The following is a 20,358-nucleotide window of genomic DNA, read 5'->3' as shown; positions in this document are numbered from 1 at the left end:
ACAGACACCTTCTCTCAGCCGCCTGCACTCAGGGGATTTTCAACAGCGCCAAACACGGCATGAAGAGAGCTGAATTCAACCTTCCCTCGCCCCCTGCCACCCCGGGACAGGCAGCATCTCCTGGGCGCTGGCTGCTGTGCAAAGCCAGGGAAGGCAGGATGCGGTCTGAATGCAAACGTGCCGGGGACCAGAAGACAAACGGCTCCGGGGGAAATACGATGACCTCCCCGGCAGTGTCAGGAAACATTTGTCAAATGGCAGAAGTCATTAGCTGTTTCGCCACTCACCTATGGGGAACATCACATCGCTGGTGACAGCTGGTTAATGCAGACCTGACAGGGGTTTTGCTGCCAGAGCGGAGGTTGACTCCCCGCTTCGGGTGACAAGAGCCAGGCTGGCCCAGCGCAGGCTTGGCCACTGGTCCGGCCCCCCCGGCTCTGCCCCTGCCTTGCTGATGGGCACAGCAAACCAAACCATGCCAGGAAAACCTGCCTGGTTTCTGGCATCCCTTTTGAAGTAACCTCCAGTGCTCATTTTTCTATAAAATCAGAAGATTTCAAAGCCTTTTACTAAAGGTGGAAGACTACTGCAAGCCGATCGCTACGGGTGGGAAGCCAAAGACCTGAGCAGGTAAAGGACTGACCTAAAATCCATGAAAGGGCAACGCAAACCCCATCAAACGCTACGACCCAGCCTTTTGGACGGCTTTAGGGAGCGTTGTGCTGAACTGTGTCGAGCACAAGCATCCTCCTGGGAAAGCTGCTTGCCTCCTACACGCAGCAGAGCAGGAGCGAGCCACCGGTCACCAGCCTTATGTCTGAAGGAAGGAAAGCAGATTTCTTTTTGTGCAGTGGTTGAATTTTGCCTATCAGCAAACCCGCCCGGCTGCTGAGGTTCAGCAGCGTGGAACTGCCCCGCTGCTTTGGGTGCCCCCGGGCCAGCCCTCAGCGTTTGGTTTTGAGGGTGAAGGTGTGCTCAGCAAAAACAAAAACGGAGAAGCCATCAGGTGAAAGCCACGCTTCTCTCTTTGTGAGCACAGAGGGATGGGATGGGGATACATGAGCTAACACCAGGGCACACAGATGGATTTGTACAAATACTTAAATGAGAGCATATACCCAAGTACTTAATGTAATTTAATAGATTGCAAATAACATCCCACTGTAACTCAACCACAGCAGCAATTATTTTCCAGTGCTGCCATGAGACCAAGACCCTCCCAAGCTCCTGAATTATCAGCTCTGGCAGCAGGGAGATGGCCTGGTGGCATCTGGAGCCTGGCCCACGCTGCGGCCAAGCGCTCTCACGAGAGGCTTTTGCTCTGCAATTGCCTTGGAATACGGGGAGAGGAATTAAATTAAGTGCACTCATCACCTGGCAGTGAACTGTTACTGTCAAGGGTCCTTTTGGGGAAGTCAGTGAGGCCTCCTCTCCTCTCTGAGGAAAAATGGCATGGATATCTGGACCAGCCAGAAAGGGTACAGTGAGAGATGACGGAGGTTAATCCAAACCCAGGTGGATCAAGGGATGCTGAGACAGAAAATGAACGCGCGAACTCATGCATGAGGCCACCCTGCCAAGGTGAGCTTTAAATTTAGCATCACTGCATTAAGATGCCTTCAAGATACGATGCATTTTCTGCATTACATCTGAAATGCGCAGGGGAGGTGGTACCCCTGAGAAGGGCAGCTGTGACAGGGGGACTGGAGGGGTTCAGCAGCATCAGGCCCTTGCTGAACCTTCTCCTCCGGCGGGAGATGGTGCCCAGCACCTCGGCAGCACATCAGACCCTCGGATGCGTTTGCAGTACGCTCATCCCTCGCCCATCTCGGGTCCAAACTCGTCCTCCTACATAGAACAGCAACCTGCACCTGAAAGCACAGTCCTGGGAGCCTCAGCCCTGCAAAACGTACAAGTGAGCAGAGCCGCACGGCACTGCCTCCGCGGCAGGGCACTGCTGCCAGCCGCCTTGATGGAGTGCTGCTTTCGCACAGCGGCCGCCTCTCAAACAACATTTTCTCTGGAATGGAGCTGCAAGTTAAAAGTCGCTACATAAAAAATATTTAGACCTTGCCTGATCATAACACGCCTTCCCTTGAGCGCTGAGAGGAAACTCTCAGCCTGGTTTTCTTGCTTTTGAATCCACAGCAGCGCAAGGCAGGTTCCTGCAAAACCTTCCTCTGTCCCCCCCAAACACAGCCAGGGTCGCAGCACTCCCCCCATCTGCCTAAAATGCTTGCACCACCTTCAGCCGTGCCCATTTTTCTTGTCCTGAACTCTGATGGCATGGGTTTTTTGGTGGTTCCCAGGGATGCTGCGGGCACTCGGTGCCTGCCACAGGCACGGGCTGCTGGCATCACAAGCACAGCACTCCAAAACCAAGAGCAAACATTAAAGAGTTAAATCAAGAGTTCAAAACACAAGGAAACAACACTAGCACAGTGCTGGAAACACAAAAAGGTTGTCGGAGATGTGAGCGCTGGGACTGAGTCCCCTGGGTGCTGTTTCCATAGGGCAGGAGGGAGAAACAGGATCACCAGGAGGCCCTGAGCAAGCGGGAAGGTCCCTCCAGCCATCGCCCCACCAGACCCTGGCAGCGTTCTGTCCTCCCTGTCCTGCCCAGAGCTGTCCCCTGGGGCAGGGACGATGCTGGGGAAGCCCTGCAAGAGCCTCCGACCGCTGCGCGCCCTCCTTCCCCCTCCCCGGCGCAGGGCTGGCAGGGCACCAGGGAAATTAAGCAGACAATTTCTAAAGCTGAGAGAAAAGCAGCCATCTGGGCCCTAACAGACAGGTCGTTTAATGAACAAAGGGAATTTTCTAGAGAAGCTGGAGAAATGCAACAGTCTGAATAAAAGAAGCGGCAACCGCTTCGATCCATCCAGACGCTGCCGTAAGAGAAGAGCTTTCAGAGAGCCCTGAATACGGGGTAACGCCCCATCCTGTCTAATTAAAGGATGAAGCGGGAGACAGGCTGAAGCGGTGGGAAGCGGGAAGGAGCCCAAATCAAGAGCAGGGTGGGCTGGGGGTGAAGTTTAAGGTTTTCTGTGCCACAAAGAGCCGGGGCAGCCGCCCACGACGGCGGGAACAGCCACCCCGGCAGCCCGCTCTGCCTGGGCCCCTACTTCCGCACTGTGGGGTCGGGATTTACATCGCTAAATCCCCTGGGAGACTTTATGTGCCCTCATCTTAACTCTCAGCATGTTCCCCTGCAGAAAGCACGATTGCTACTCATGTGATGGACAGAAAACCCAGGCGACTTCCCCAGGTCACAGCTCCAAAGCTGAGGGTACAAACCTGGCAGCCTTGCCCGCACCTTGCACATCCACCCCCGGCTACAGACACCTCCTCTCCTTTCTGCTCTTCCTCGGAGGAAAACCATCATCGCTCACAATTCAGTTTTCGAGTACTTTCTTGCCCCATCGTTTCATGCTCCCCCACATTTCATAATCTCATTTTGCACGCCCACGGGCAGCGCTCCCCTTCTCCTGGGGCTGGTGAGCAGGTCTCTTCTGAAGCTCTTCCAGGTTATTGAACCACTGTGTTAATGCAGCTTGTTTCCCATCAGTTGAGGGCAGAGTGCCGGGGACAGCATTTATTTTCCATGTTTATTTATGTCAGGAGAGTCCTTAAAGGATTTGTTTGCAGCTGCTCTGGTCATTGCTCTTGCCGAGGTTACCTCCCACCTCGCTGCGTGCCAGCGACTCAGACCCGGGGAGACTGGAGTCCACCAGATTCCTTCAGCTGTTTTGATGCCGTGGAAACAAATAATCTCCTTTATGCTTCTTAATGAGGAGCAGAATCTCCCTTTTTTTTCTGGCTAATAGGCCCTTATGCCCCTTGAAGGTCAGGCAAGTCGGGAACTGGCAGTGATCCCTCAAGTCGAACACCTCTATTTCTGCACAGTCCTCAAAAAAGAGCCGATTCTGGTCACCTCTGTTTTGGATGGCTTGAGCCTGTCCCATCTGGACTTTGATGATACAATCACAGCAGAAAGCAATGTTGCTCCCACAGCATGTGGGCCCCACCAGGAATGAGTCCTCCTCCAGGACGATGTGGATGGAGACCTCTAAGACCTTGAACAATGGAGGGATTGGGATTATCTCAACAGAGCAAGTCAGCCTAGAGAAGAGAAGGCTCTGGGGAGACCTTATTGTGGCCTTTCAATACTTAAAGAAAGATAAGGACAAACTCTTTAGGCAGAGCCTGTTGTGATAGGACAAGGGGTAGTGTTTTTAAATTAGAAGGAGGTAGATTTAGACTAGATCTAAGGAAGAACTTTTTTACAATGAGGGTGGTAGAGCACTGGCACAGGTTGCCCAGAGAGGTGGTGGATGCCCCACCCCTGGAAACATTCCAGACCAGGCTGGACAGGGCTCTGAGCAACCTGCTCGGGTTGGAGATGTCCCTGCTCCAGGGACATCTTGGGCGGGGAGGGGGGGGGCGGGGGGGGGGGTTGGACTAGATGACCTTTGAAGGTCCCTTGCAACCCAAACTATTCTGATTCTGTGATTCCATCATTCTGTCTCCTCCTCTCATCCTTGTGGAGGAACCAGGTGGGTATGGATTTTACTGAGCCTGTCACTGTCTTTATTATTATTTCTACAGACTCAGTCACGGCCGCAGGTGGCCACATTTTTTTTTTTTTGTAAACGGAGGTGACCTCCTCTGCACCAGGCCCTGCTCAGGGCTCCACACCAGCTCTGGTTCATGACCCATGGACAACGGCCAGACCCTGCACCTTTCCCCAGGTCTGAGCCAGCACATGGCCCTGCTCCCAGCTGCTACCCAGCAATTCCAGCTCTTTGGAGCATCCCGAGGTGATGTGCTGGGAGCTGGCTGCCAATTAGTTTTCTCTTTAGGGTTCAAGGCTACCTCAGTGGAGGAGAGCGTGCCATATCGATTTCCTCCGTCTGGGCAAAGAAACATTTGTTATTTTGTGACAGATCCCCGTGGAGGCCGCTCAGGCATCCTACCCACTTGCACAGCAGAGCTGGCAATTTTGCCAGAAACTCTGCTTTAAAGGGTTTTGCAACGTTAATTAAATTTCTGCAGTTGTATCTCTTGGCTCGGAATAAGATCCGAGCCTCTCCGCAGACGTGAGGAAGGGCTCAGCTCTTCATCCCCACTCAAACCTGGCTCGAACAAGTCTGGCTCCCAAGACTGAATTCCCTGTATGCAGCATCAAAAAATGCAATATTGTCCATCACCAAAAAGGAAATGAATTCAAGACTGTCAGGGTTCAGATACAGTACGGGTCTAGATAACCTAGAGGCTGAGAGATGATCCCAGCGCTATGAAAAAGCAGACGTCCTTGCCTGGAGAATGGGTTCCTCTAAACAGACAAGCAAAAATGAGTATCTGTGATTGCCCAGACAGGCACGATGCATGAGGGACAAGTCATCCCAAGGACTCTGGATGAATTCGACACAAAGCTCCCATAACTCTGGCTCCCTTTCACCTCTGACAGTGCCCATCCCCGGCCTGGGGCTGGCACCGATGGCCCCCACCAACACAGCGGGGCTTTTACGGACACTGCTTTCCAGGAAAGTACCGAAGGGAGAGAGGCTGCCAAGTGCCTGGGAAACACAGGAGACAACAGATTAGTTTTAATAGTTAAAATTGGTTAGAAATTTAAAATATAAGCTGTTTTTTCAAGAAGAAAATAAATGAGATAGGAGGGACGCATGGAGAAGATAAGGAGAACCGTAACTCAGGGGAGCTGTGGGCCTGGGGCTTCCCAAGCAGCAGGGCTGGATCCACCACACTGGCTGTTCCCGTCGTGGAGGTGGGAGATGAGCGGCGCGAAGCCGTCCCAAGAAGAGCGGCAGGGCTGCTGCAGATGGGCAACGGAGAGGCTGTGCCTGCGCTGGGGCTACGGGAAACGCCCAGCGGGCTCAGCGCCGCGGATGCTGTTTCAAGAAGAAAGTCAGAGTTTGTGCAGCTGTCGATAAAGGTATTTGCTGAGAGGTAGAGGGCAATTACCGTGGAGTAAGAACGAGGCGGCGCGGAAGGCACTTCGCAAACTTTATCTGCTTAACGCGGGGAATGCGGCTGCCGCGCAGGGATTCAGCGACTGAAGGTCTGTGCCAAGGGGCAGGATCTGAGAGCCCCTTGTGACAGATCCCCTGGCTAATGCCATTTCCCTCCCCCTCCGTTAATTACAGCAATAAAAAGGCACTCGGGCAGCAGCCTGGAAGGTTGGGCACGGCACGGAGCCGGCGGGAGAGCCCACCCACCTCGTTCCCACGGGTGGGTTTCCAAGCCCCGCACCCAGCCCCGCACCAAGGTGTTTTCTCGGATATTTCCCTGGTTTCCACAAGAGGGCACCGGCAGCACACCCACGGGGACCACGGGGGGCCCGAGCTGCGCCCCCGGCCCCGTCCCACCCGCAGGAGCCCGGGGACGGGGTCCCGCTCTGGGGCTTGGTCTGCAGAAGAAAAGCGGCGGATGTTCATCTCCCAGGAGAGGTCCCTGCAAAGGCCGGGAGCAGGGAGACCTCTGCTCCGGAGCCCTGGCTCACCAAGACATTTGCTGTTGCAGAAAGAAAATCCCCTCTGCTCAGAAAGGGGATTTCCTGAGAACTGTGCTCACACCAAGGGGCTGCAGGGGGGAGAAGAGACTTTCCCCGGTGGGTGCAGAGGGGGACCCATCAGCACCCATCTCCTCCAGCCTCTGCATCCCCACGTGCAGCCCAGGCAGGGAGCGTGAACCCTCAGAAGCTGCTCCTCTGGGGAAATGGCTTCGTCCAGTGTGCCAGCGTCCTGGAAAACCCCGATGCAGGGAAAGCCCTACCTGGGAAGAGACAGAGGAGTAAAAGCAAACCCCCCAGCAACAGAACCATGAGTGAAAAGAGCTGGCCCCACTCAGGTGCAGAGCAGACCCACGGGGTGCATGCCCACCCCAACCCGGGGGTTTGGCTGGCAGAGCTGTCAGTGTCCAGAAGCCACTCCAGGGCATCACCTAGGAGAGCTGCATCCCGCAGCTGCAGCCAGATGCCATAGATGCCCAACATCTCTGGCTCCCAGCAGCGTGACGAGCTGTGACAGGACTCAGTGCTGCCAGGACCCTGCCAAGGTGCAGCCTAACCACATGCAAAACTGGACACCCTTCATGAAGGGAAGCCTTCGGCCATTAGAGACCTGGTGCTGGGAACTCAGGTTGCTTTTCAGCAAGTGATGCTCGCTGAGCAGTTGCTCAGTCAACATCTTATGCCTCAGAGCGTGGCAGATCAGGCACTTGGTGCTCCAGGTTTCAGGCAGAGAAAGAGAATTTTAGTAAGTTTCTTTAACCCAGGTGAGCTTCTCAAAGACGACTCAAATCACTGTTGCCCCGTTCACTGCCCCTGTTGGACCCTGGAGCATGACAGCTGATTTCCTCTAGATTATCTTGATCTTGCTGGACACTGAGTGAGTGCGTACCAAAGCATGAGGTGTATTAGAAATGCCAAAATAGCAACAGATTGTCTGATGGGGCTGTCATTCTGTCATGAAATATGACATCCAGCCCAGGAGGAAGAACTGGATTGCTGTACACTTTAGTGCCAGCTGAGGCCATGCAAGATTATTCCTCATTTCGGAGTCCCATTGATCAGAGCTGGAGGATACATTTCTGTAGCATAAACAAAGTGTGGTAAAAGTCACAAACCACCTACCTCTCTTCAGCTGCACCTCTATATAAAGCACGTTACCATTTCACATGCACATCTATGAGGGATTTCCCCTTTTGTGAACCCAATTTCCTCTCACTTTTGAACAAAAATGCATCTCTGACATGAAGGATGCAAAGGCAGAGACAGCATGGCTTGGTACAGAGCAACAGGGAATTTGCTGAAGAGCAACAAAATGGAGAACAAACAAGAAAAATAAAAGGCAATTTAATGCCAAGAATTTATCAAAGGAGCAAAGATGCTTCTCGAGCAGCATCGCTGACTGCCCTGTTGGCAGACGTGCCAGAGGGAGACTATGAGCATGAAGAAGGAACAGCAACAACAAAGTAAACACAAGTAACAAGGTGGGAACAAGCCTATGGGCTGGTGGGACCTCCCCATGCTCCCCACCATGTGCCCTGCCAAAGGCACAGCCTCAGCCAAGCACCAGCTAGGACTAATGGTGAGCGGATGCAATTTCTCTGGAGAAAATCCCACATGATCGGCTCAAGAAAAACAGGGGAGACTGCTTTGTTTCTCTGTTGCTTAGTGATAAATGAGACCTGACACCCTTTCCCAAAGGTTGAATTCATCAGCTCCAGAGCTTACAGGTAATTAGACCTGCAGTTGTGGTGGGACTGGCTCTAGCAGTTATGGTATCTTTTTGGTGCCCATGCTTTCCTTGGGACCCTACAGCTAAACTTCCCAGCAGCTACAGTAGGACAACAGGAGCATGTGCTTGTGTTACACCCTTTACCCAAGCAGATTTCCACATTTTTGATAATTATAGGCCTTTGCAGAGGCACCATGCCCAGAGGTGCTGTGGAGGAGCCCAGCAAAGCCACCCAGCAGCTCGGGGCACCAGAAGTCACGGCTTCAACTTCAAGGGAAACATGAACATCCATCTCCTGAGACATACTTCAGCCACAGTATCAGCAGCAATACTTCTGCATGTGACAACATCTCACCAAGAAAAGCAAATCTTCCTGAAGGGTTGACTGATATGTAGACAGTCAAAGCCAGAGAACAAGCAGTATAGCCTACAACTCAGTGTTTTGGAAAGTCTACAGCTGCCAATCAACTGCGCGCTTCCTTAGATGAGCAGGCTTTCCTCTCAAAAGGGATCCCATGGGAAACCCTTCCTCGCACACCAGTCTTTTGTATCTTTTTATCCCATTCAGGACCCCTCCCCAGAGTTCAGCTGCTGACTTGGTCCCAACACCACTCTCAAATCTGCTTCCTCAACCTCAAAAAAGCCTCGGGCAGTGAGATCCCCGAAGTCTGGCAACAGCCAGTGAAGCTCCCTTGTGATCTCTTGGTCATCTGCCATCTGCAGCAAGGGGCATTTGGTGGGAAGTGGAAAAATCCAGCAGCAGGTGGTTTGGGGTGGAGGCCCTGGGGAAGCTGTACGGGGGTGAAACACCTCTGCCATGGCGCAGGACGGGCAACCTCCGCAAATTGAGACAGACCTGTGGTTGAAGCAGTCCAGACCTCTTAGGTCCTACTTGTATTGTGGATGAGAGCCTTTCATCCTGCATCCTTAAAGGAGGACACGTGCAGCAGGCCATGCAGGACACACTCCAACTGCAGAGCAAACCCAGGACGTAACGGCAGCGCCTGGGCTCTCGGGTGATCTTCAGCAGCCGGGAGCTGAACCTCAGGAGATGCCAGGTGGGGTTTGTTAAATGACAACATGATATAATCCAAACATGTCCATCACCTTCAAGCAAGGACCTTGTGACACAGGTAAAATTGCTTTTTTTCCACCCAAAAGATCAATATTGTCAGGATGAAATAATATGTCAGCCGGTGTGAAGAACTCTGCCTGACCGCTGACAGTCAACTGGCAGAAACTCCCTCTTGAAAAAACAATATAAGAAAAATCCTGAATATACTGCCACTTTCCAAACCACTGTATTCAGACCGCTCTCACCAGGAGCTGTAGATCATCTCCAGATTTCTTGGAAGAATAATTTTCTGTGCACAGGGTTTATTCTGATGCAAGAGATTCCTCAGATTTAATCGAGTTTTTTTCTATTAAACCATCATGGCTAATCAAACTGCCAGAGTCCCATCTGAAGACCACACTCCTCGGTGAACGGTGGCCTTTACTCCACGTCAGTCACGGCAGGACTTTCCTCTGAACAGACCTGTTGTCAAAGACAGTTTCTCATTACGCTCATCTAAAACTCCCCGGTCCTTCAGCAGCTTCTTCCCTTCGCCCCCGCACGCCTGCTTTGTTTTGCACTGGATTTAACTTTGCATATGTGGTTTGGTGTGTTTTGTTTTTTTTTTTAATATAACATCAAATCTCTTAATTCTCTGACCCAGAAATCAGAGACAATCCTCATAAAAATCTGGGACAAAGAAGACACAGCTGCACGCGCACAGCAGCAAGAGCTTCTGAAACTCACAAATCTACCCATTTAAAGTGATTTTGATTAAAGAAAGCATTTTGAGAACTGTTGCTGTCAGATCTCGGGTTATTTTGAAAGCAAATCCTCAGCTTTCAAGTGCAGCTCTGCTCTGAACAGGACACTTTAAAGAGTGACGACGCGGTGGCCCAGGTTAACCATCAGCTGGCGATTTGCACCTGAGATGCGAGGGCTTCTCCCTCCCACGCTGTCACCTCCGCAAGGCCATGGAGGACCCAAGACCCACGCGGGGTACAAGCCTGCTCCCACAGCATCCAGAAATAAAGGTTCCCTCAGCCGCAGCGTGACCTTTCCCGGAGCCGCACAGCCCATTCCTGCAGCACTTGTGCCAATGAGTAAATAATGAGAAATTAACGCGCGGCCTCGGCGATGAGTCAGAGCGAGCCACCACCGGCACTAATGAACCTGCAGGGACAGAGCAGGGTGTTGGAGACATCCAAGCCCCCCGGTTTCATGACGACATCACCCATGTCACCCTCATGTCACCCCTGTGTCCTCGGCGGGGCCACCGCGCATGGTCCTGTCAGTGAGTCACGCCCAGATACCAAACCAGGACAGCCCTCTCCGACGCCAGCGGATGGGAATGTGGTATGTTACACGGCGCCTCTTTGCACGTTTAATTTAACGAGGGAGAATAATAATGAAATAGCACGGGCTGAGTCGGGTCTGTCAGCCAGGAGCTCCTTCTACCCCCCAGCGCTTCACTGCAGCACCCAAGGATGAAGAATGAAGCCCAGGTGGGAGCTCACCCACTCCATCCCCAGCACCAACCATGGGGAAGCCCCCAGCGACAGCAGGGTTTCACCCACCCGCATCGAACCCCTCGCGAAGGCACTCTCTCATCAAGGGCAGTAACTCAGCTTCACTACCCTGGGTGATTCTCACGGCTGGTCCCACGACAGCAGCCAAGCGCAGGAGGAAATTGCGTTACAGTATCTGGAGGTCTGGGGCGCTCAAATCTGAAAGCGGAGTAACGGTTCACACCAGCCAGGGCTTTAACACCAGATTAAACGCTTTCACAGGAGCCTGTCTGTTTGAAAGCTTCCAGCCAGCCTTTTGTCAAGCCAATTTAGTTTGCATTGTACTTCGTCTTCAAGAGGTACCTTAAAATGCAACCAGCAGTGCTCTTTTTTTTTTTTTTTAACATAGTAGCTTAACTTTCTTGGAGGAAATTCATGGACCTGGGATGGCCACTGCTCCGTACGAGAAGGGAATGAAGTGCTTTCGTGGCAGAGGGGCCAGGCAAAGCTCCTCTCTCCAATGCCACAATGCATTATTGTTTAGGGAATCTGTTGAGCACTTTGTCCTGAAAGACGTGCCATTTTAGAAGGCTGAATGAAGCTCCAACTGGGATTATCAATTTTTAATTTCCCCATTAGCAGAAACAGAAGGTTACGAGTCTAGTGGTTTCTCCTGATAAAAGAAACAGCCTACTTCCATACACGAATTTTACTTTAAGAGGGATAATTATCCCAAGCCTTGAACCAAGCAGTAAGGATGGAGACACCATGTCCAACCCCAGGTGCTTAAAGACAGCAATTTAGGAGAGTTCCTGGCTGATCCCACTGGACCAGCATGCGTGGCCATACCTGGGCATCCAGCAGCGGGATGCTCCTACCTTCCCGCAGGCAGGAAAAGTGCCCCAGAAACAGCAAGAAGGAGCCCATTCCCCACGCACGGGCCAGCTTCTGCTTTGAAATTCAGCACCTGTGAGACGCAGGGCAAAGACTGGTAGGAAACTGCTGCTCCTCCTGCCCCTCCACTCCCTGGTGTGGGGACACAGAGGAACCTCTGTCTGTCACCCCACGGCAGCCAGCCAGGGGGGCACAGCGGCACAGGGCCCCGTGCCACCCCAGCTCTCCCCACAAGCGCATCCTTGTCATTCAGATGAGAAGCTGCCACAAAGGCGAGGGCCCTGCCCTGAACAAAGAGCCGCTTGGGATGGCGGCGGAGGGGGACGCGGGTCTGTGGTCTCCACTGATGAATGCAAATGCCTCCATCCCCTGGGAGCAACTTCTCTGGGAACAACACAGACGGGCTTTGTGAGCGGGAAGCTGAGCAAGGCATCGCTCATACGCAAGCCCCCAGGAATGCCCAGCAAGCCCCAGCTGGGGAAACGCCCGGGGGGCACGCACAGACCTTCCCCGTCACCCCTGACCACACAGTCAAGAAAAAGCAGCTCACACTGGTCTGTTTTTGCACCCGCGCTCTTGCAGCCAAACTAAAACTTTCCAGGCACTCCTGCGTCCCTTGGCCGCTGAGGCCAGAGCCCATGTGCACAAGGGATGATCTCGGTGACGCCGCCACCACCACCACCTCCCATCCTGCAGCCCACAGCATCTCCCTCGGGGCCAAGCTTGCTCAGCTTTGGGCATGGGTCCATCCCCAAGCCACAGCTTTTGCCCGGTGTCCCACAGCACAGTGGCCAGGACGCAGCGGGCAGGAGTCGCATGTCCAACACCCAGCTTCTTTACAAACCAGCAGGTCTCCAGGTCAACACCTTCCACACACAAACTCCACCGTGCTGGCTCTTCTGAAGAATAAAACTTGAAGGCAGACCTCCCTTCAGACCTGGTTCAAAGCCCAGTGAAGTGAGAGCTCTTATTACTGGGGTGCTACTAACATATATGAAGTTTTTGCTGCTCGCACCCCTGAGGCGCTCAAGCCCAAGCAGCCACAAACAGATGCGATGGGCAAACACCAGGCATGGCGGTGAGGCAGGGCTGGGGGGTTTACTGTAAACGCAGCGGTGCAAAACACAAAGTAGTAAATCTCAAAAGCAACATACTAAAATTCAAGGGAAACACTCAAGCCGAGCTCCATTCCATCTGCTATTTAATGCTCTCTTTGTTAGAGCAGCTAATGGAGAACAATAAAAACATTAATAATCAAGCTAGATTTATAAACTGGGCAGGATATTCCACTAGTAATGCAATCTGGAGAATCATTCAATTTTATATTGCTTTGGGCAGCACTCTAACAAGACCTGCCTTTGAATTATAGCCCTCTTTCATTTTGCTGAACTTTAATTTGGCCCAACATCACTGTTTCATTTAAAACAAACCTATGGCAGGAGTGGAGCGGAGGATGCAGCTCGGAGGCGCAGTCCTGCTCCTCACTGAAAGCCTCTCGGCTGCGAGGGAGGGGGGTATTTGGGATGTAAAAGCTCTGTTGACATTGTGCTCTATTTACTGCAGAGAATTGCTGGATATAATTTTCAAAGGTTAGAGGGGCTTTCTATTGCCATGGTTTCATGCTTCCTAGTTTTCAAATATTTGGTTGAAATGCATCACAGATCTTTAATTTCTTAGTTGCTTCATAAAGTGGATGTCAAATAATTCTTCTTAAGGCTCTCGCTTCCCACACAGTGGTATTTTCCTGACAAACACCTCTGAAAATACCTGGCATTTTCTGCTCCCTGCTGCTCATTAGAGGGCATAGACACCAACCTGCTTTACCGTCAGCCCCTTCCTAACCCCAACCAGTGCCGTCTCCAGCCAGAGGGATGTATTTGCCCCAGCAGGAAATCACAGACACCCACCTGACATCACCTACTCTGTCCTCCCCAGCCCAAACAGCCCCTTCACGCAGGGCTCTGTGATCCCCTTCTCCCGCAGTTCACTTCTGCACGGCTCTCGCCATCCTCGGCACCTCTTGCTTGGCGAGACTGTCACAGCTCTTCAGCACGGTGTTGAGCTACCACTCAAATCCAACCCAGGCCAAAAAAAAAAAAAAAAAAAAGCACCTTGATGCCTAAAAGCTGTCAGCGATACCTAATAAGCCCCCTCGAGTATTCACACTTAACCTGTAAAAGCTGAGCGCAGCCTGTACGGTAGCAAGGGTAAAAGCAGGTCAAAGATGAAGTTTGAGCCAAATTGATCGGGGCAGAATACACCAATTTGCATGCTGTTTGCATCAAATATTAATTCCAGCTTTAACACGCGGTTATAGAGGAAAGCAAATGCTCCCTAATGATGCAGATGTGCCTTACTTTCCGCGCGTTTTCTATTCTGCTAGGAACCGACGGGGGACGACACGCTCTGTCCTTCCCGGCAGGTGTTTGAGCAGGAGCCCGCCGCCGAGCCTCGGCGGCAGCATCCTGGCGCACAGCTCCATTAGATAACCCTGCCCTGCTGCAAATCCTTCCTTCCTCCCTCCCTCCCTCCTTCACAGCAGCACACGGGCGGCGTTTTGAAATTCGTTGAATTTCAGGGAATTTCTCCAAACCAGTGAGTCCAGCCCCAGGACTGCTCGCCCATGCCGGCTTTCCGATATCCAGGTTTGATGCAATCGTGGAGCTACGGCTGGCATCAGCTACAAGAAACTTTTCCTCCTCCAGAAGAAAATCCTCCATCTCTCCTCTCTCAGAGGAGACAGCGTGGAGCTGTACGGACCTGCTGGCACACGACCTAAGCCCCCACTGCCTGCTAAAACCTGTCACCCCCCTGCACACCGAGCAGGCACCCGTGGGCGGAGAAGCAGGACCACAGGGATGCCCAGGCTGTGCAGATCACTGCAGCGGGGTCCCTGACCCATCCCCATCCCCAGGGATCGCTCCCACTCCAAACGTGCCATTTTACTCTGCCATCGGGGAGCCCTGGAGAGAGGCCAGCCCGTCCCAGTGCCCGAGACATCACCACCTGCTTGTGGAGGCTGGTGGGGCCATCACCCCACAGATGCTGCTGTGGGAGAAAGTGGGGGCACCGCATCGGGGTGCGGGGTGGGTACCATGCAAGGTGGGGGGGGGCACTGGCTTCAAAAGGGCCCCGTGCAGTGGGTATGGGGCAGGGGCCACTGGGTGCAGGGGGGTAAAGGGATCCTTCAGTGGGTGCGGGGGGGTCGGGGGGGGGCACCAGGCGCAGCGAGAGGCGCCACGCAGGGGGTGCTGAGCGGTGCGGGGTGTAAAGAGGCAGCGAGCAGCGGATGCAGGCTGGAGGGCACCGGCTGCCAAGGGGACAGCGGGCAGGGGGGGCTCCGGGGGTGCATTTCCAGCGCCGCGGAGCCAGCAGTGACCGTGGAGGGTGGGGGAGAGGGCAGAGAGAGGCGGGTGCCGGGCGGGGTGGGCTCTGAGAGGAGCCGGGGCGGGGGTGGGGGGGGTGTCGCGGGTAACTCACAACTCCCCGGGTGATGTCGTCCGCCGCGGGGGTGGGCGCCGCGGGCGCCTCTTGCCACGCCAGCCACAGGGCGACCACGAGGAGCATCTCCCGGCGGCGGGCGCGGGGCCGGGCGGCGGGGCTCAGCATCCCCCCGCGCCCCGCGCCCCCCGCCGCCCGCCCCCGCGCTGGGCTCCGCCGGGCCACCGGGCTCCGCGCCGCATCCGCGCTCCCGCCCCGGGCTGCGGCCGCCGCCAGGCAGAGAGGCGGGCGGGGGTGGGGGGGGGTCACACACAGGAATCCGCGCTGCTCCGCTCCGCGCTGGGGAGGCTCCGCCGCCGCGGCGGGTGCGCGGTCACATCGTCCCGCTCCCGCACCCCGCGGAGCCGGAAAGTTGCTTCGGGCGCTGCCGCGGAGCAGAGCGCGGTTCGGCTGCGGTGGCGGCTGCTGCTGCTGGGGGGGGCCGCCGCTGCTCCGCCGCTCCTGCCATGCACCCCTCAGCGCCCGGCCAGCGGAGGAGAAGAAGGAGGAGGAGGAGAAGGAGGAGGAAGGGATGGTAATGAGGGGGGCGGTGTCGTTCCCGGCGGGGCGTGGCCGCGCAGCGTCGAGCATCGGCACAGCTCCCGCGGCTGGGGGGTGGGGGGGGGCCCAGCCCCCGGCCTCTGTCGGCTTCGTGTCTTCCCCTTCTTTCCCAGCATCAACATTTCTTTAAGTACCAGCCCCGTCCTCCGAGTTTTTCAAGGCGCTGTGGAAAAGACCGGGTGGCTGGCGCATCTCCGACCGCTCTCCCGTCGCAGCTAGACGAATGTCTGGCTTGTCCCCATAAACGGCGTGCCGGGAGCCCGTGGGCTCTGCAGCGTGCCCTCCCGTGGGAGCTGTGAATCTGCCACGCGCTCTGACAGGCCAGATGGCAGGGGACACCCTGACATCTCCGGCTCCTGCCAGTTCAGGATGAAAATGTGCTTCACGCTCGGCATCTGCGTTCCCCACTTCCCATTAGCACATTAATACGCTCAGCAGCTTTGGAAATTACCTTTAAAGTTATTTTAAAGCAGAAACTGTAAATGTACTCTTTAAAAAAAAAAAGATACGAAATGGAAATAATGAAGAATTGGCAGAGATGAAAAATTGCTTCTAGATGCTGCTGGGGCAAAATTGTAATGGACATTGATATGACACCTTCTGCACAAATAGATTAATTCGGCAATGAACCGTAGCTGCTTCTGGAGATATTTAATATCAGACAGGACTAGAGCAAAGCAGTGGAGGAGGAAAGGAGAAATCTTTGTCCAGGAGAAACTGGTTAAAGAGAATTGACAGGGAGACCTCGCTTCCTGCAGGTGAGTCCATGCTCCGTGTGTCCCCAGGAGCTGGGCTGACATTACCGCTGCAACGCCAGAGAAATCGGAGGGAAAGACCCTGGATTACACGGCTCAGAGCTTCACCAACTAGAGCTGCCTTTTGTAGCTCAGGAGCTGTTATCTCGAGAGACTGAAGTTCAGCTTCTTAGAAAGACCTGCAAAGCCCATCCTCTGGTTCTGCAGGTGCAGGCGGGGGGTTTCCGAATGGCTGGAGCTCCCCATGCCCGGGCGCTGAGCGATGGGTCTGGCAGCTCCCACTCACCATGTAATTTCGCTTTGGAAAGATGCCCACGGCCACCCTGCCATGCATACCGGAGTGGTTCCCTCTCCCTGTACATCCCTCTCCCCTCTGCAGGGCTCGCTCCTCCTTTGTGCATCATCTCCTCCTGTCCGTCCCGCAGCTGCTGCTGCTCTCGGGGGAAGATCTCTTTCTCACTTCCAATAACTGTCGCATCGTCCCCAAGGATGACGAGCATTATTATTTGCTGTATTCCAGAATCCGCTGCTCTGAGCAGAAAGCAGCAGCCACCCAACACCCCTCGACCTTTCCCGGTTTTTCCAGCAGAGAAGCGTTATCCCGGGCAGCCAGGCCAGCCTGACATTGCTTAGCAACATCACACATAGTAATTTCCTGCTAAGCAGCTCCAGAATCTCCTCTCATTAGGGGTCATTTCTCTTGGCAGTTGACATGGCTGTGGGCAAATCAAAGCGATCCTCGGGAGGAAGGCAGAGGCAGCACAGCCGCGTGGGACCAGGAGGAATGCGCAGCAGTGACTCAAAATCCCGGAGTTTGGGACATGCCCGCAGCCCTCGGGGTGAGCGGCTTCTGTGGTGATGGACTCCTCAGGGCAGAAACTGCCAGCACAAGTTCAGTGATCTCAATAATGGCCACAAACTGGGTTTGGGGTTATGACTGACAAGTACTCCAGCATGTGGGAGTATTTTCTAGGGGTTTGGGGCTCTCTTACAGCTGCTCAGCACAAACACTGTCCCTCTACATGGCATGGTCTGCATGCTGACCTTGTCCCCGTGCCAGGCAGCCTGCAGCTCTGGGCCTTGATCCTGTGCCGTATCTGTGGTCCCACCTCTTCTGCCCTGGCCACATCATCCCGTAGCAGCACAGATCCCTCAGCTGCCTTCCTGGTGTTTCTGGAGGATGCTGCATGCTCCACCCTGACCTTTAATCCCATTTTGCAGCTGAGGGCAATGAAGGAGAAAGGGTCATGGTGGGCAGCTTGTGAGCTGTTGGACCAAAGATAAAGGCTGAGCCCGCTCCAGCTGGAAGAGTTTTGCTCTTAACTTCAAGGGGTCAAGATTTTAGGGCACATGCTACCATTTTGTCTTCACCTCCTAGGTCATCCTCTCACAGCAGCACATCAGGGACAAAATCTTCACGGTTTCCATCAGACTGGGTGTTTTAAGCAGATTGACAGCAGGGCAAATGGAAGATGCTGCTCTGTGTCAAATGTACTTTAATCCTTTTAGATTCTTTCCTGTGGCATTAAATGTAAGAGTGCATCAGCTTTTACCAAATGTAGAATATACTAAAAGGTGCCTATTGCAAGAGAGTATGTTTCCCGCAGCCGTTTCTCACCTACATGTGTTACGTACAGGCACGGGCTGTAATCGCAGAGGTTTGGGTGTTTGCAGAACATTTCACTGCAGCACACCCCAAGCTGCCAGCTCCAGCCTCCCAGTGAGGAGCACCGTGCAGAAGCCCAGCTTCCCACCAGCTCTCCTTTGCACAGCCTCCTGCCTCCAGCAGACCAGCAATGAGCTGCACCCTGATTGCAGCGGATCTGTTTTGGTGGAACAGATGGTCAGATGGCCACAAGTAATGTCAAAAAAAAAAAAAAAAAAAAAAAGAAAGAAGAAAAAAAAATAGTGTTTTGTATCTATTCCTGGTGACAACCCTTGCTGGGGAGGACTGTAACATAAGGGTAGCTGCAGGTATTATAGTGAGAGCCAGACTCACAAAGAACACTGCCCCAACTGAGATCTCAGATCACCCGCACAGGGGAATTTTGAACTCCTGGCTGGTCAGGACAGTTTTGTCTGCAACTTTGAATGCCCGTGCTTTAGCCCCCTCTACATGCAGCAAAAGGAGCACCCATTGCTTTCCCTGGGTGAAGCAGGGCCCTGAGCAGTCAGCTTCGGGGGGCAAAGTTGTAGCTAGTGGCAGCTGGGGGGCATGGGTAGCATCCTTGGTCCTGCTCAGTGAAGGACCCACAAAAACCTCAGAGCTTTTAGGTGACCAAATCCCGCTGAATTTTCCAGCCTCTGACTTCCACGGCTGCTGCTACCTGCTCCACTTCACTGCCTGCCCAGGTATTAGTTACTGTGTTATAGCATCTATAACGCAATAGTTATTGGTTGCTGGCATCAGGGTTGTGACAGCACCTCAGAGAACCGGCTATGTGACTAATTATATATGCTGGGTGAGCAGGTGCTTTATCTGTACCCTAAAGCTATTCAAAGTAATTCCCGACATATTTATAAATATTTTTAGCAAGCGCTTAGACAAGATGGCAGACTTCTACCAGTTAATCAAAAATTATGTCACAAATTATGATACCAAAAAAAGTCTACAACCATGTCATGTACAAACAGCAGGGAGAGATTCTTTAATAGTTTAATTTTATTTAATGAGGCTTCCTCCTCCAACAAAACACTGCTTGATTGTCAAGGCTCAAAATTCTCAGACATTGAAGCGCTCAGACTGTTGTAGGATATATACTTAACTTTAAGCGTATGAGTAATCATGCTGGCGTCACTCTAACCAAATGAACGTAATAAAAGCACATCTCTTCCCAGGGAGGTGGGAGCTGTGCACAACACGAGGCAAATTGCATGGGTGCCATCAGCTCCTTACAGCTACCGAGAGCAGATTTAGGCAATATGAAGAACCTAGTTAAAACAAACTGAACCGTGAATATTTATTCTCTCTTTCCCATTCAGTCGATTTAAAAAAACCAAACCCAAACACCTCGACGGCGCACGTTTAACTCCATGCTCGTGTCGTAAGAACAATATGGGGTAGACGGAGTTTTCACGCCATTCGTCACACAGGTGAGTTGCTGAATAGAGTTTATTTAAGGAAGGAACAGCGTGATGATTTTAATTCTGTTAAGTGTAGCTTCCAAAATGCATTCTTTACGCTTCATTTGTTACAAATGAATGACTCGGTTAAAACAGCATTCAACACATTTTAGCCAAAATATTTGCTTTGCACAACAACAAAAATTCAGATAACCACAATCATCTGTAAGCAAGAACAAGCACTGACAGGCACAGAGACAGCTGTTTATTCTGCTACCTATAGCCTCTTTTAGCACACAACTTTTATGCAAAACAAGAAATGCTAGTAAGGCTGATTTGCAAGTTCACACTTCCCTGATCTGCCTAGTATTGTCAGCATTTGGGGGGAAAAACCCAAACAACTTAAACCAGTACACTGTATTTGTTTTCTTTCTGCAGGCATTCCAACCAAAGTGCACATACTTAAAATATATTCACTTTTGTGTGCCAAGATGGTTGGTATGAATTTAAAATGTCATTATCCTCTAACTATACATGCTACGTGCAAGATGAAGATTTTTCCTCTCGGTGTCTTTAGTATAATTAGCATGTATGACAACATTCAGACGATTTAATTTCCCAATTAGACAGCTATACTGAAAATATCCTTTGCATTAAATATGCAGCAATTCTTATCAGTAGATACTCCACAACTGCTTCTGCCCTGTTAAATCACTGCAGATGCTCATGTTTTGGCAAGTTGAGAATTGTTAGTTTTCTGCCCTGTCAACCAGGGAGACAGAAAT

General features: G+C 52.8%; 1 protein-coding gene across 2 annotated transcripts in view; it reads right to left on the bottom strand.

Moving 5' to 3' along the window:
- The window catches only part of MMP17 (matrix metallopeptidase 17), a 63,736-nt gene extending 48,070 nt beyond the window's left edge, over window positions 1-15,666 (bottom strand). For both annotated transcript variants that reach the window (XM_086761417.1, XM_086761419.1), the window contains exon 1: window positions 15,195-15,666. In XM_086761417.1, coding sequence (XP_086617543.1) covers window positions 15,195-15,323 — 129 coding nt within the window. In that variant the 5' untranslated portion in view covers window positions 15,324-15,666. The remainder of the gene's footprint in view (window positions 1-15,194) is intronic.
- Between the last annotated feature and the right edge of the window lie 4,692 nt (window positions 15,667-20,358).

The sequence above is a fragment of the Chlamydotis macqueenii genome, chromosome 17 (genome assembly GCF_036417535.1).
Source record: "Chlamydotis macqueenii isolate bChlMac1 chromosome 17, bChlMac1.mat, whole genome shotgun sequence".
NCBI lineage: Eukaryota > Metazoa > Chordata > Aves > Otidiformes > Otididae > Chlamydotis > Chlamydotis macqueenii.
This window is presented reverse-complemented; position numbering and strand designations above follow the sequence as displayed.